Source organism: Lagopus muta, chromosome 24, assembly GCF_023343835.1.
Source record: "Lagopus muta isolate bLagMut1 chromosome 24, bLagMut1 primary, whole genome shotgun sequence".
Lineage (NCBI taxonomy): Eukaryota > Metazoa > Chordata > Aves > Galliformes > Phasianidae > Lagopus > Lagopus muta.
In genome coordinates this window covers 4,189,236-4,203,919 of record NC_064456.1, presented here as the reverse complement: position 1 = coordinate 4,203,919, position 14,684 = coordinate 4,189,236, and the positions used below count along the sequence as shown (strand labels likewise).

Sequence of the window (14,684 nt, the reverse complement as noted above, 5' to 3'; positions counted from 1 at the left end):
CCTGGGCACCTCTGCTTTTGTGTGTGTTTATTTCTTTTCATGATCGGGGAGAAGTGATCAAATTATGGCAGCAGTGGGAGAATGGGGTGTTTTTGCAGCTTGGGGAGCTCCAAGCCCCGTTACGTGGCATTGTCTCCTGCTTATCACTGCCACCAGCATGCTGGAAATACATTGCATTGCTGCTTCCCGGACTGAATGAACGCCCTTCAGAGCAGAACGGGACCCTCGTGCAGGGATTTCTGCCACGTGTCCGAGTGGGAATGGCTTCATTCAGTGCAGTGGATTCTCTGGCAGCTCTGCAGTGTCTCAGATGCTCCCTGGGCAGCTCTGAGAGCCCTGCTTTGTCTTTGTGATGGTTTCCAGTTTATCTCTGCAAGGTGTGGACGTATTCACTCTGTGGCTGAACTCCCTGCTGGTTCCAGATGGGTTTTGGGGAGCAAAACAGGTGAAGCAGGGCTGGCAGTTTAGAGAATGCTTAGATGTGATTCATGAGCAGCTCCTGGCCCAATAAACATTTAAAGAGCCATTAAAGGAGCGGTTAATTTTTTTTCCCTTCTCCATAAAATTGCCCAGATTTGACAACTGTGACCGATTCCCTCCGTTGCTGCACTGCCAGTGTGTGCATGGGGCAGAAATGGAACAAAAATGCAGTGCACTAATCTAGGATTTTTATAGGAGCCCCTTCTGCAGTTGTTGCTTTGGGAAGCACTGGGACCTCACTGGTCTGCCTTCAGCCAACTGAGTGCTTCTCATCCCCTCATTTCCACCAAGCTCCCTCAAACAGCAGCCGCCAGTAAGGGCAGGGCAGACCCCACAGGCTGCTGGCAGGCATATATTCCTGTGGCCAAGCACTGCTGTTTCCCCCTTGGCTCTGAGGTGGGGCTGTAAGGGGGCTGGATGTGGGGTCAGGGGAGATGTAGGGCTGTGGAGCGGGGCTGGCTGACCCCAGGGCTGGAGGTGCTGGGCAGTTCTGGACCCCTTGGCTGTGACACTGTGCTGACGCCGTGGGTGAAAAGCCCCACAGTGCAAACCATGTGCTTGTGCAGATGGAATGCAGGACAGGCTGGTGGGTTTGCTGTTGGCGCAGCATGAGCTGCTCTCGCCCTGTCCAACAGGACGTGTTTGCTCCGAGTGCAGCCCTGCACGGCTCCCAGAGCTCTGAAGGGGCTGAGCCCAGCCTGCACCTCGCAGACAGCGCAGGGAAGGAGGGCACTTGGTTTCATTCACCCCTGGGCTCCTGGGCAGCTCATTCCCAGCTGCAGCGCCTCTGTCAGCTCCCCGGATGCCCTCATTTAGCTCGGTTTTGCTGCCCTCCCTCACCCTCACCGCCCTTTTATTTAACAGGAGAGCTCAGAGTGTGGGGTCGAGCCTTGGGACGGGCTGTGTGTTGTCCCTGTTCAGGCTGTGTCTCCAGCTCTGTCTCCCACATCCAGACTCATGTAAAACAAAAGCAGTGGCAGCAAAATCCTTGACAAGATACAAGCTGCCTTGAATTTACTGAGAAGAGGAAAAAAAGAAAGAGCTTTGTGTGCATTAATCTAAGAAAAATGGATGCTTTGGCTCGTCCAGCTGAAGGCACTCTGCTATGGATGTTTGCTAGTCTGGAAAAGCTGTGTTTGGGTTTTGCATCTGTTGCTTTTAATAGCAAACACGTTCTGGTCCCAATCTTCCCCACAGTTGTGTCTGGAATACGTGGGTTGGTAACAAGGCAGCTCTCCTATGAGTCGGTTGGGATTCATTATGCTGTGCTGCTGGCTGGGGAGGACTGCATGTCCTATACGGAACTTTCTTTGCCTTGGGCCCTTCCTTAGCTGGAAAGAGAGAATGGACCGAAGCCAGGCTCTGAGTAAGAAGCAGCATCTGAAAATTGGGTAGTTAAGCGCCCGCAGAGTGCCCTGCTGGAGCAGAGATGCTGGCAGATTTCAGAGGCTCTGATTTTGGCATGCTCCTCTTTAGGGTCACCTAGCCCACACTGCGTCACGCAGCGTAACCCCTCTGACTGTGTTTTTTTCCTTTAATGAGAAACCTGGAGTCTTGCAGGCTGTTTAATTACAGCGCAGGATGCGAAGCGCCGTGTCCTGGAGCAGAACCCTGCTCCAAAAGCTGCTTCCTGTAGGTGGACCAGGCGAGCAGGTGGGCACTGATGGATGGGGCCAGGCTGGATGGGCAGCCTGATCAGGGGGGCACCCAGCCCATAGCTGGGGTGGGGTTCTGGGGGCTGTAAGAGCCTTTCCAACCCAACCATCCCACGGCTCTATGATCCTTAAGGTCCCTTCCAACCCAACCGTTGTATGGTGCTGTAATCTTTGAGGTCCCTCCCAGCCCAACCATTCTGTGATAACCTGGCACCCAGACTGAGGGTGGCACAGCGCCGTGTCCCATCCCATCTCTGCCAGGTTGGAGCTGGGGGTAACAGAGAGGTCTGAATGGGGAGGAGTGCAGGGCGAGCCCTGGCCCCGTGTTGCGCTCAGCCTGCAGCCTGCACAAGGTACAGCACTTGTCACAACGAATACAGGCTCAACTCTGTCTTCAGAAAGTTTTCTTGATTCCAATTGGCATTTCTGAGCCGGGGAGGATCCGGCTAGCAGCACAGAGGTCCTCACAGCTCCCCTCCTCCTCTGCTGCAGGCGTTTGTCCTTGGAGGACCCAGACCTGGGTTCTGAGCAGCAGGACCATGGTGCTGGGGAGGTGATGTCCAACCTGGGCATGGGGACTTTTGGCTGCTGGTAAAAACCAACCCACAAGAAAAACCACCTTGTTTTACGATCTCGTTTCTAAAATCCTCTTAACCCAGCAGTCCTCTGAGATTCGTGGCTGAAACCCAACAGCTCAGGGGGCTCCTGGTGCTGCAGGTGAGCCTTGGGAGCATGGCACTGACCCACGCCCTGGCTGGGAGGCAGGGAGCACTGCGCAGAGGACCTCAGCTTTGTCTGCAGGGCATGTTAAATGCACACAGCCTGAGAACAAAGCTCAGCTGCTCTGCTGGCAAAGGTTAAAAGATCCCCAGCGCGTTTGCATTTAATTATCTATTTTAGTGGCAGATTATTATTTTTTTTCATTGGAGATGAAATCCGGATGGGTTTAAAGGACGCTCCTCCGAGCAGAGCTCGTGCACAATGGGCTGTAATGATGTATTCAGAGCTGCTATGCTTTGTCTATCCTTGTTAAGTACCCTGAGAATGCAGACTGGCACTGAGGGAATTTAATGTGACACATAAAAATAAGGAGCACTAGAGGAAGCCGTGATTCTGAGTGTTTAACTAGCTTGGAGCCTCGCTGCATGGCAAGCCGTTTTGCTCAGATTTGAGATGCCAAAGGTGGGAGAAGGGCCTGAACCTCACCCTGGGCATTGGAAAGGGGCAGCCTGGAGAGGTCATGGGGCACGCTGGCACAGCAAGGGCGAATGGAGGCCGCGCTGTGCCCACTGACTCCATGGGGCCGGTGGCTGCTGTGTGTATGCAGCACTCTGCTGCTCCCCGGCCACCCGCTGGTTTAATTTGCTACTGTCGTTTGCTAAATAATTGTTTCTCTGCAGTCTGGCCTCCGAGGGCAGCACCATTGCTTCGGGCAGCTCTTAGCGCAGCGTTAATTCTATGGTTCTCGTGGCACTTATCTCAGCGGAGCAGCGGTTCTTTGGGGGCAGAGCTGTGATGCTGCACTTAAAGCAGGTGGGACTGAGTGAGGTGGACGTGCTGAGCAGCTACAGACAGTGCAGCGTGGCGAGGAATTCCAGACACTTGCTGCCCTTTGAAGAGGTGCATGTCCTGCTCAGTCCCTTTCTGGAGCCCTGGCTGCTCCGCGTGCCCTTGCAGCAGCGTAGCGCCCAACAGCTGATTTTAATGAGGTTCCTCTTATAAAACCAAAATGTGGAGCAGCAGAGCGCTGCCAGCTCAGCCCTTCTCCTGCTCCTCTCCTGGGAGCAGAGGGAGGCAGTGCTGGGAGGGCCCGGCTGGGTCCCAGTGCGGTGCTGAGCTCGTTGGCTGCAGTGCTGAGAGCTGTGGGGAGCTGAGCCCAGCCCAGGTATGGCGGTGGGAGGGGGGGTGAGGTGGGCTGCAGCAGCGTGTGGTGCTTCTGGGTGGGCTGCCGCCAGAAGTGGGGAAAGGAGGAGAAATGTGACTTTCACATGCTCACCTGGAAAGAAATCGCGTTTTCTCAGCGGCCCAGGAGGGAGGATAAGAGGAGTCCAGTGCCCCTGCTAGGCTCAGAGTATGGGCAGGGCTGGGTGTTACTCTGGCTGCTGAGGAATAGCATTGTTGGCAGCATTCAAAGCTTTGGTGGTGGGGAGGCTGCTTTAATGATGGCCTGGGACCCCCCTGGCTGGATGAGGATGCCTGCAGCGTGCTGTGCTGGGATACAGCCACACTCTGCCGTGCCGCGCATTGGTAGCACAGCTCCATTGTGCCCCGTGTTGGTCTGTGGGGCTGAGCTCTGTCCATGGCCTCCTCCTCCCAGGCAGCCCCAGGGCTGCAGAGGATCTGAGGGGAAGCTGCTGCCCTGTGTGTGGGCTCTGCCCCCTTACGCACCTTCCTGTTCCCGCAGGGCTGTAATGTCATGGAGGACCAGGACCTTCGGGACATTGGGATCGGAGACCCGCAGCACCGCCGGAAGCTCCTGCAGGCAGCTCGCTCCCTGCCAAAGGTGAGCAGGGCCAGGGCACTGCCCAGGATGGCTGTGAGACAGAGGAAAAAAAGGCTGAGCACGGTGCTAATTGCAGACGCTGTATGCTTTGGGATCCCTGCCCCCTGTGGCTTTAACCCCTCTCTGCTTTCTGCTTTTGTAGCTGAAGCCCCTGGGCTGTGATGGGAACAGCCAGCCGTCTGTCCCTGCCTGGCTCGACTCCTTGGGGCTGCAGGATTACATCCAGTCCTTCCTCTCGAGCGGCTACAGCTCTATTGACACTGTGAAAAACCTCTGGGAGCTTGAAATAGTCAACGTGAGTGTTGTTTGCCTGTCCCCACAGTGCCGGGGTCCTGCCTGCATTCCCTGCACGGAGCAGTGCTAAATGCAAACAGACTGCTGGAATGGGGATGCTTTGCTTTGTGCAGAGGCCAGAGAAGCTGCCCCTCTTGGCCCCTCATGTCCAGAGATGGGCAACAGAGCTGAGGGGCCTGGAGCACAGAGGGGTCTTATGGGGAGCAGCTGAGGGAGCTGGGATGGCTGAGCTTGGAGAAGAGGAGCTCAGAGGTGACTTCATGTCCTGAAGGGAGCTTGTGGTGAGGTGGGGGTTGGCCTCTGCAATGGGACAGGAGGTGATGGCCTCACATGGGGCCACTGCCTGGGGAGGAGCAGGCTAGGTATGAGGAAACCTTTCTTCCCTGAAAGAGCCGTGCTGCACCAACACAGACTGCAGGGAATGGTGGGTCACCATCCCTGGAGGGATTCAGGAAATGTGGAGATTTTGGTTAGTAGGGACAGGTTGGGGTTGGACTTGGTGAACTAAGGGGTCTTTTCCAGCCTTAATGACGCCATGATGCCCCAGGAACTGCAGGTCCTGCCTTCTACAAACCACTGTGCAGCTCCCCTGCGCTGGCACAAGTTCTCTTTCTCAGCGTTGTCTCCCCCACAGGTGCTGAAGGTGAACCTGTTGGGCCATCGGAAGAGGATCATCGCCTCGCTGGCTGACCGGCCCTATGAGGAACCCCCAGCAAAGCCACCACGCTTCTCACAGCTGAGAGTGAGTCCATGCAGTGTCCCTGCTGCCCACAGTGTCTGTTCAGAGCATTCAGTGGTAGCTGTGTTCTGCCTCTGTTGACTCCACATCCCCCCTTTTCATTCAAAGAATGAATTCCAGGTCTATCTGGTACACTCATCTCCTTCTGGTTGGTAGCTGACAGCCCTGGGGGACGCAGAGCCCTGCAGAGTGCGTGTACTGATGGCTTTAGGGCGGGTGTCCAGCAGGGAGTGGGGCACAGTCAGCATTACTCTGCTTCTTTTGTGCCCAGGAAATTCTGCCTAGCAAAATCAGGAAGAAAGATAAAAACCCTACCGTGTCAATATTTAAGTTAAAAGTCCTTTGAAAGTAGGTGTTGGGAGTAATGAGTGCAGAGAGTGATCTTTGGAAATAGTATTGCTTCTTTTTTTAAAAAAAAAAAGAGAGGAAAAAGAGCTTGTTTCTTATTAGAACAAATGGCTTTGACCTGGTAGTTGGGGTCAGTGCTGGCTCTCAGGTACTTGGTGGCCTGGGAAGAGAGTGCTGGAAGAGTTGAGGCAATCACACATCTGGTGTGTGGAGGAGGAATGGTTCTGCAGGTCCCACCTTGGCTGCTGCTGGCGGTGATGCAGAGCTCAGGGCTTCCACTCTGAATACGGTGAAGCAGAACTCGGGCAATCTGCAGCCTGCCTGGCTCTGGCTTGGCCAGCACTGACCTCATGTGTGCTTCTTCCTCATCTCTGCTGCTTTACATCATGAGTGCCCACATCAGAAAAAAATCACAGTTGCAGGAAAAGTCCCCTCATATCCACACAGCTGCAACTCCAGAGCACTTGGGCAGAGATGCAACAAATTACAGTATTGCTGAGCTCTGGCTGAACCACACAGCAGCACATATTCCCCTTTGCCAGGACTGATGTACTCCAGCCAAAGCAGCGGATGAATTTTGGGGCAGGGGAGCCATAGGATGCCAGACACTCAGTGCTGGGGGTGGCTGAGAGGGGAGCGCTCAGAATTGCCATTCTTCCTACAAAGCTGCCACCTGGGAGCAAAAAGTGAGGATTTGTGCTGCTGCACACAGAGCCCGGGGGCCAGGAGGGGACAACCCTGCAGCTTCACCCCAGTGCTCCAACCACAAGTGCGCAGGTGGGAGGGAGGCAGCTCCTCCCAAACATCCTCTTGAGATGATGGGGCTGAAGGCAGAGTGATGGCGAGGAGAGGAGTTCTTTGTGTAGCCTCAGCTGATTGATATGCTGGCTGGGGGGCGGGCTGGAAAAGAGAATGGGCCATTTCCAAAGCTTCCTGGTGCTGCAGCTGGTGCGTTCCAGCGCCCGGCTCTGGCTGGGGAGCGGAAGGACGTCAATGGCAAATTAAGCAAGTCCGCTGAATAGGGCTGATGCGTGCTGCAGCTGTGAGCTCCGTGTGTTGCCTCCTTGGCATGTCCAGGCAGTGAGCATTGCCTGCGGGAGGAGCCCGGCTGTCAGGCATCTGGGCTGAGCTGACGCTGGGCAGCCGGGTGCTCAGCTCCAGAAGGGGCAGCTCGATGCTCCAGAGCCCTTTGTGCTGCGTGCCTGCTGCCTTCCTCAGACAGGGCAGGACAAGGCAGACACCTGCCCAAAACGGTCCTGGAGCAAAGCAGGGGCATTGAGTGGGAAATAAATGAGGTGAATGAAGGCCTGAACCTGAAGGCTGCGGGGCGGGAGCTGACCCTGATAGCTCAGCTTATTGCACCTTTGTTGGGTGCTGGGAGGAGCAGCCTGCAGTGCCAGCTCCTGGTGTTCCTAGGGAGAAATAATCCCAGCCAGAAACAGAGGCACAGGTTTGTGTGTGGCCACTTATTCCCTTCCTCACACCTTGAGCAACTGCCTCATCAGCTCTGCATCCTGTGTGCGGTGCTGGAGGGTGGCAGCAGCCTCTGAGCAGGGCTGGCAGAGCCAGAGGGGCACAGTGCATGCAGGGCTGTGGCACCGGCTAACCAGGATGGTTCTTGGTGGCACCAGCTAACCAGGATGGTTCTTGGTGTCTGCCTGTTCCAGTGCCAGGACTTGATGTCCCAGACGTCGTCACCTCTGAGCCAGAACGACTCCTGCACGGGCAGATCTGCTGATCTCCTGCTGCCCTCCGGGGACTCTGGGAAGAGGCAACACGAGCGTGGCAGCGAGCTGGCCACGTACTCCAAAGTTGAGCGCTACAAAGCACAGGTCAGTGGGTGCTGCTGTGCATCCTGTGGGCCCCTCTGCATGGCTCAGTGCATCACCTAATTGAGGAGTCGAGGCTTCAAAAACTAGGAGCTGATGCCAGCAGGTAGCTTGTGCCTAGCTCGCCTTAAAAACGGTGACTTGCACATCCATTGCAGTGTCACTTTCACCCCTCCCAGCCCTTTGAGGTCTGCCCACTGCAAATCTCAATTGCATCAACCCACAAAGCCCTGCTAAGATCTGTGCTGCACCCTGTCATGGACCCACTTCCTTCACACCTGCGTTCCTTCCCCTTCCAGGAGGACCGTCGGGAGTCAAAGCTGACCCTGCGCCCCCCCAGCCTGGCTGCCCCCTACGCACCGGTCCAAAACTGGCAGCACCAGCCAGAGAAGCTCATCTTTGAGTCCTGCGGGTACGAGGCCAACGTAAGTGGCTTTTGGCTTCTGCAGCTGGGGAGGGGGAGGAGGCTCTGGGTGTTGCACATGGAGGTGTCACAGTCCTCCCCGCTCCGTGGGTGACTTGTCTGTCTGCAGCCACAGCTATTGGGTTGTGGTGCTGCTTTGGGGTTGGAAGGTTTCCAGCCTGGATGAAGCCTTCAGGTTGTCAGTGCTAACACATCCCCTTTTCCAAACAGTACCTGGGCTCCATGCTGATCAAGGACCTCCGAGGTACAGAATCAACGCAGGATGCCTGTGCCAAGATGAGGGTATGGAGCCCAGGGGACAGTCACAGCTGTGGTGGGTGACATGGGGCAGGACGGGGGATGCTGGTGTAGCTGCAGTTCCCCACACCCTGCAGACAGGGCAGCGCGGGGAGCCACTATCACTGCCGAGCTGATCTCCCACCAGCACTTTTCCCTATAGTTTGAATGTCTGTGCAGTGAGAAAACAGATGATTTCTCTGGGATAAAAGGTTTAACTTCAGGTCCCTGTCCCTTTCTGTCTGCTTCCATTAGAAGCAGGTTTTCTTTCTCCTCGTCCAAGCCCCCAAAAGCCTGATGTTATAGGGCTGAGGGTCTTTCCTGGCTACTAGCAGGGCTGGGGATGGTGAGGAAAGGAGCACTGATTCACAGCTGAGTGTTCTTGTTTCTAAAGAAATCCACAGAGCATATGAAGAAAATCCCGACCATAATACTGTCCATCACATACAAGGGAGTGAAGTTCATCGATGCCTCTAACAAGGTGAGCTTGAAGTGCCTCAAAACCGGTGTCTGGAGGGACGTGGCCTGCAGTGCCACCTGCTTGAGGGGCTGCAGGTCATATCTGGCAGCTCCAGAAGCCATGGCTGGGTGCTGTGTAGCTGCTGGGAGCCGTGGGGAGAGCACCAGGGTGACGATGGCTGTCTGAATGATGTAGGCTTGGCACGTGGGCTGCTTGTGTTGCCATTTGTTCCTACCATGGGACAGAGCTGAGACTGGCCTGGTTGGGAGAAACCCCTTCTGCCAGTCTCTGTTGTGCTCCCTGTCCTCAGTACACATTTGGAAGCGCTGTTGTTTGCTGAGCGTGTTGTTGTCCCCTGAAGGGTGATGAGTATTTGTGGTTGTCTCCTACAGAATGTCATTGCTGAGCATGAGATCCGTAACATCTCCTGTGCTGCCCAGGACCCTGAGGATCTCTGCACGTTTGCCTACATCACCAAGGACCTGCAGACCAGCCACCACTACTGCCACGTCTTCAGCACCGTGGATGTGGTGAGTGGGATGGGGCTGCAGCTGAGGGTGCTGGGGCTGCATGAGAGGTCTCTCTTTGCTGTTTCTGTCCTAGAAGATTCCTTTAGGAGTCCGGCCACAAAATGCATTTACTTTGCAACTCTGTTGTCAAAGAGAATATTTGTCTGGCTTCATTACTGCCATTTCCAGTGCTGAATAAACCAGGGCAGGAGATTTTCCCTCTTGGGGAATATTCCGTGAACAAAACCCTGATACGCTTTCAATTATGAGCAGTGTAATAGGCTGATCTAACAGCCTTTTAATTCACTGAGAGTGTGACGGCGTTGCTCGCTTTTATTCCTGGACAGACTCAGCTTTGCAAAACATTTGGGCTCTTTCTCTTTACAATGCCAGACGGGTTGGAGCAGCCCATAGGTGGTCCTGGCTGCTGCGCGTGGGGGCTCTGTGCGATGCGAGGCAGCTCCCATGCACTAACAGCTCTGTGTTCCCTGCATTCTCTCTGAAGAACCTGACTTACGAGATCATCCTCACCCTGGGGCAGGCGTTTGAGGTCGCCTACCAGCTGGCCCTCCAAGCCCAGAGAGCGAAACCTCTGGGTGCTGCAGCGGGAGAAACGATCGAAACAAAATCTTCCAAACCGGTGCCTAAACCACGAGCTGGCGTGAGGAAATCCGCAGTACGTACATGGAGCTGGGGGCTGGAGCTGGGCTTCCTCTCGGGCACAACTTGCTTAAAGCTCCCCCTTGGTGGTGCAGAAGTCCCCGTGGCCTGTAGCATCAGGCACTGCTGGTGCTGCAGTGCCCGTGGCTCTGCTTGCTGGCAGGCTTGCTGCATGCCTGGCTTTCCCTGTGGGGCAGGACAGGCAGAGGGGATGTAGCCTGGGTTGGGGGGTTGGATGCCCTGCTGGATCCAGCTCCGTTTCCACATGCAAAGATCAGTGGGTAACCTGCAGTTTGCAGCTTGGTAGTGCCAACTAAACCGAGCCTAACTTGGAGCTGCTGAGGAGCAGGGACTGCTGCATAAGCCATTGCTTTCCTTTAATGTCTCCTTTTGTCTGTGTTCTGCTTGCTCCCCCCGCTCAGGTGCCGCTCCCTCCCGACACCCGCTGTTGTTACTGTCACACCTGTACAACTCACCGCCCCTCCTACCTGCCGCTGCAGTCTGTTAGTCCTGGAGCTAAGGTCTTTACCTTCTTCCTGCCATCTTCCATCACCAACCGACCTGGGCTGCTGCCCCGGCTGCCACCGCTCCCCACACCTCCCACCATGGCCCCGTGTCCTCGCTGCTGCCCTCCCCCACCTCATCCCAGGGCTCAAATGAACCCCAGGGATGCACTGGTCCCAGCTGCTGCTAACGCAGAGCGGCAGCTCCCAGCTAACTGTGCTGCTCTTCCTGGTGTCGTTAACCTTCCCCTGGGATCCTGATTGAGGAGGACAGGATGAAAAAGCATTGCTTGGTCAGAGAGAGCTCACCTGCCAGGAGCCGTCTCCTCTACTCTTATTTTTGTAGTGCCATCTCAGTAGTGCTGAATTTTTCATGCTTGTCTGTGAAATGAGGTGAAGCTGTCGCTGATGGTAATGGGGGCTTGCAGGCCTAGCTCAGGAAGTCATCCCAGGGTGCTGGGCTGAGAGCGACGTGCTTAGAAATGTTTGAGCTGTGAAGGACTCAAACGCCTCGGCAGTGAGAGCTGCAGCCCTGCACACATACATGGTTTGGGGATGGGCATCAGCAGCCTCTCTGTGCTCCGAGTTCCCATTTGCTCTGCCCCAGACTCGGGCTCCCACAGGCACATGTAAGCTAATGCACTCTTCTCTCCTTCGTTTCCAGCTGGAGCCCCCTGAAATGGACCAAGATTCCCAGTCTCATGCCAGTGTCTCGTGGGTCGTGGACCCCAAACAGGACTCCAAGCGGACCCTCAGCACTAAGTATGAGACCACTATCTTCTAAAGCAAACCAACCCCGTGTCCACCTATAGTCTAACCGTGCCTTTGCGATCTGATCTGTCTGCTGTTCTAAACTCCCTCTTCCTCCAGCTGCTCGCACTGAGCCCCGCGTAGGCACTACGTCAAAGGCAGCAGCACTTAAGAGACTGTAGACTTAAACGGCTTTTGTACCTGATCACTACTGAACACTGTGAATTCTCCTTACTCGGAAACAAGGGTAACACGCTGTTAGATCCCCGTCAGGTGGGAGGTGCAGAGGGGTGCAGGCTGGGGGCATCCGAGACGCGGAGCCAGGAAGCTGCCCACCATTTTCACGTCTTTCCCCTCGCTCTGGCACTGTGACTCCCTGGGGTGACATGGCACTCCCCCAGGCCTTTTTTTCTATTTCACCTTCTTATCCTCGGACTGATGGAGACCTCTTGTCTCTGCGGTGCACGCACTCTCTCCTTCTAGCTCCTCTACTTCCCGACTGAGCCACGGCTGCACACTGTTCCAGTGAAGTCACCCCTCTCCTTACTGTCACTTGAATCGACACTAACCACTGTGATGCTGTCTGCAAATAACACCTTCACTAGATTTCCTCACAGGGACCCTGCTCACAGCCTCTCTCCTCGAAGCGTGGAGCAGAACAGCTGCTCTGCTGGCGGCACAGCCTTGGGCTGGGTGCCACTGTTCCCACTGTGAGCTCGGGCCCTTCTTGGGGCCGTGAGTGTCCTGCAGGAGCTGTGTGGCTGCATGCATTTCCGTCCCTTTTAGGGCTTACCCCCACAGTCCTTCTGTTCTTGGTCACCAGACCACTGTGAGCTCTGGGTGCGGTTCTCACTTTGCAGATTGCGAAGAGGTCAGGCACTGAAAGGCTCATGCTGCTGGCCCTGTGCTGGGAAGGAGCCGTGGTTGAGCCGTGCTGTCGGGGTGCAGCAGGCAGAGCTGTGCTGTGCTCAGTGCATTTCCTGCGGTTTCACATCTTTGCCAAAGGGAGGGATGTGATTGAAATCAGTTTGCTGCTGACCCAAAGCCTATTTTTCAGTCTATAAAACATTGCACGATGAGAGCTATAGGGATCTTGAAACATCTGTTGTCTTTCATCCGTGAGAGCAAGGATTTTGGTTAGAAATGGCCATGTGTCAGCGGGCACCTTGGCCTTCCTGGCTCTTTCCCAAGTGCACATGTTTTTCTCTGGGAGAACGTCCCCATTTCTGTGTGTCTTGGTAGAAGCTGCTTTTGGCTCCAGGATATGGGCTGGAAATTGTTTGCATGGGATGCAGGGCATTCAGCACAGTCAGAGTGGAGCTGGGCAGCCCACACAGCTGCCCACACAGGCTGTCCCTGGATCTGTCCCCATTTCCTTCTCTTGCATTTGCAAAGGAGCATTTAAGCAGAGGAGGAGGAGGATGGGGATGGTTCAGTAGCTGCCAGCACTGGAAAGCAGGGCTCCAGCCCAGTACTGCTTCTCCCCAACTTGCTGTGTGTCCCAACTACTGAGCCTCTCTCTGCCTCAGTTTCCTTATTTTCAGGATGGGGACACACATAGCTACCTCTCAGGGGGTGAGGCGCTCTCTGTCCCCACAGCTGCTTGAGGGCCCTTTAGTGAAAAGCATTGCAACTTCCACACAGTGGCAGCAAACCCACTGTGCTCCGCTTTGCTCTCCAGCAGAGTATGGAGCTCTCAGTCCCAGAGCAATGCTCACATCCCAGCTCCTTGTGGGCAGCGGCTGCCAAACCTTTCCCAGGGAGGGGCTGAGCAGATGGGGCAGCTGAAGGTGAGCTGTAGCTCACTGATGTGCCTCAGTGCGGGCTTTGCATCTCTGCCGCATCCCCCACAGCCCAGGTTTGGTGAGCTGGGGGTGACAGTGAGTGTGTTAGAAGGTAAGGGGATGGCACTTCTCACTCAGCTGTGTGGCACATCTGCGTGGGCATGGTGTGTGTGTGTGGACATGGTGCACTCAGGGCTCTGGTGATGCTCTGCTTGCAAAATAGTTTTTTAGATTTCACCCCAAATCTCTCTTTGTGATCACCATCAGAAATAAACGGTCAGACCAGCAACCCTGAGTTGCTGACACCTGTTACGTGGGCATGTTTGTTCTCATTCCTAAGTTCCACTGAGGCCTTTGGGCTTCTGTTCCCCAGCCCTTTGGTGAAATCAGATGTTTCAACATCTTTATTGAGCTCTTCCTCAGGAACGGGTTTGATCTTTCAAATCCTTCGTGGCTTAATGGCATTGAGTGGCAAACTGACTTCAAAACAAGGGCCAGGCTGGTAGGAATCCAAGTGAGAGGACTCGAGGGATTGCCTTAAAGCAAGGGAAGCAAAGCCCAGCCGTGTACATGCAATTCACGTGTCAGGAAGCCCTTAACACAGAGCCAGTGGTCACACTGCCCTGCCCAGAACGCTGCAGTGTCTGCGGAGCTCCGGGGTTTGGGTTGGATGCTCAGTGCCTTTCCAAGCTGTAAGAGTGCCCTGAGGCATTTATATCCTTTGGAGAGAAGCTGAGTTCATGATAGCAATGGTAGTTTGGATTTACCGTGCAGCTGCCCACACGTGTGCCTGCTCCTCGAGGGTCTGAGCTCTGCACTCCCCCTGCTTTCAGCTGGGATCTGTCGGTTCCTCCTGACGCCAGCTCACTGGTGCACGTGCCTTCCTGAGGGTGACCCTACCCCGGCCGGGGTGGCAGGCAGCCCTGCCTAACTGCAAAGCTTCCTCTGCGTCCATAACCTCACGGTTGTCTCATCTCCTGGCTGCACGCCTCGTCTTTCCCAGCACTTGTGTTTGTATGACTCGGAAATCATTCATTCCATTATCTTCCTTTCTGTTTGCCTCTGAAAAGCTGAGCTCCGGGCAGCTGTCTCCTACCACGGAAATGTAGTAACGGGGCAGAGACCTAAGAAGCAGTGGCCTGCCGACACGACGACCGTCTCCATCTGGCACTGGTGTCTGCCTGTGAGGGTGTGCATGGCTGCTCAGTGAGGGCTCCCAAAGCAGAGGGGGAAAGGGATCCCAGCCACCAGCTGAGAAAAGCAGCTCTCCATTTCTAGCAAAGGAAAGTTGAGACTTCCGAGGCCGAGCGATGTCACGTTTCCTAGTCTGAGACAAACTGCTTTCAACCCGTTTCTTTCACACGTGAAATGATACAGAGCAAATCCAGTTCACAGTCTAAATGTAGCACTGCAGTGGTTTTTTGGGTTTTTTTTGTGTGTGGGTTTTTTTTTTTTGGTGAGGGGAAAAAA

At 55.1% G+C, this 14,684-nt stretch overlaps 1 protein-coding gene across 13 annotated transcripts in view; it reads left to right on the top strand.

Annotated features, from left to right (window-relative positions):
- Positions 1-14,669, top strand: part of ANKS1A (ankyrin repeat and sterile alpha motif domain containing 1A) — an 81,639-nt gene extending 66,970 nt beyond the window's left edge. For 8 of the 13 annotated variants that reach the window (XM_048925682.1, XM_048925675.1, XM_048925673.1 and 5 more), the window contains 11 exons: positions 4,540-4,638; positions 4,781-4,933; positions 5,567-5,674; positions 7,687-7,851; positions 8,148-8,273; positions 8,483-8,554; positions 8,943-9,029; positions 9,401-9,538; positions 10,023-10,193; positions 10,600-10,698; positions 11,345-14,669. In XM_048925682.1, coding sequence (XP_048781639.1) covers positions 4,540-4,638; positions 4,781-4,933; positions 5,567-5,674; positions 7,687-7,851; positions 8,148-8,273; positions 8,483-8,554; positions 8,943-9,029; positions 9,401-9,538; positions 10,023-10,193; positions 10,600-10,698; positions 11,345-11,464 — 1,338 coding nt within the window. In that variant the 3' untranslated portion in view covers positions 11,465-14,669. The remainder of the gene's footprint in view (positions 1-4,539; positions 4,639-4,780; positions 4,934-5,566; positions 5,675-7,686; positions 7,852-8,147; positions 8,274-8,482; positions 8,555-8,942; positions 9,030-9,400; positions 9,539-10,022; positions 10,194-10,599; positions 10,699-11,344) is intronic. The other 5 variants (XM_048925686.1, XM_048925676.1, XM_048925674.1 and 2 more) reach the window with 4 other exon arrangements.
- The last annotated feature ends 15 nt before the right edge of the window (positions 14,670-14,684 follow it).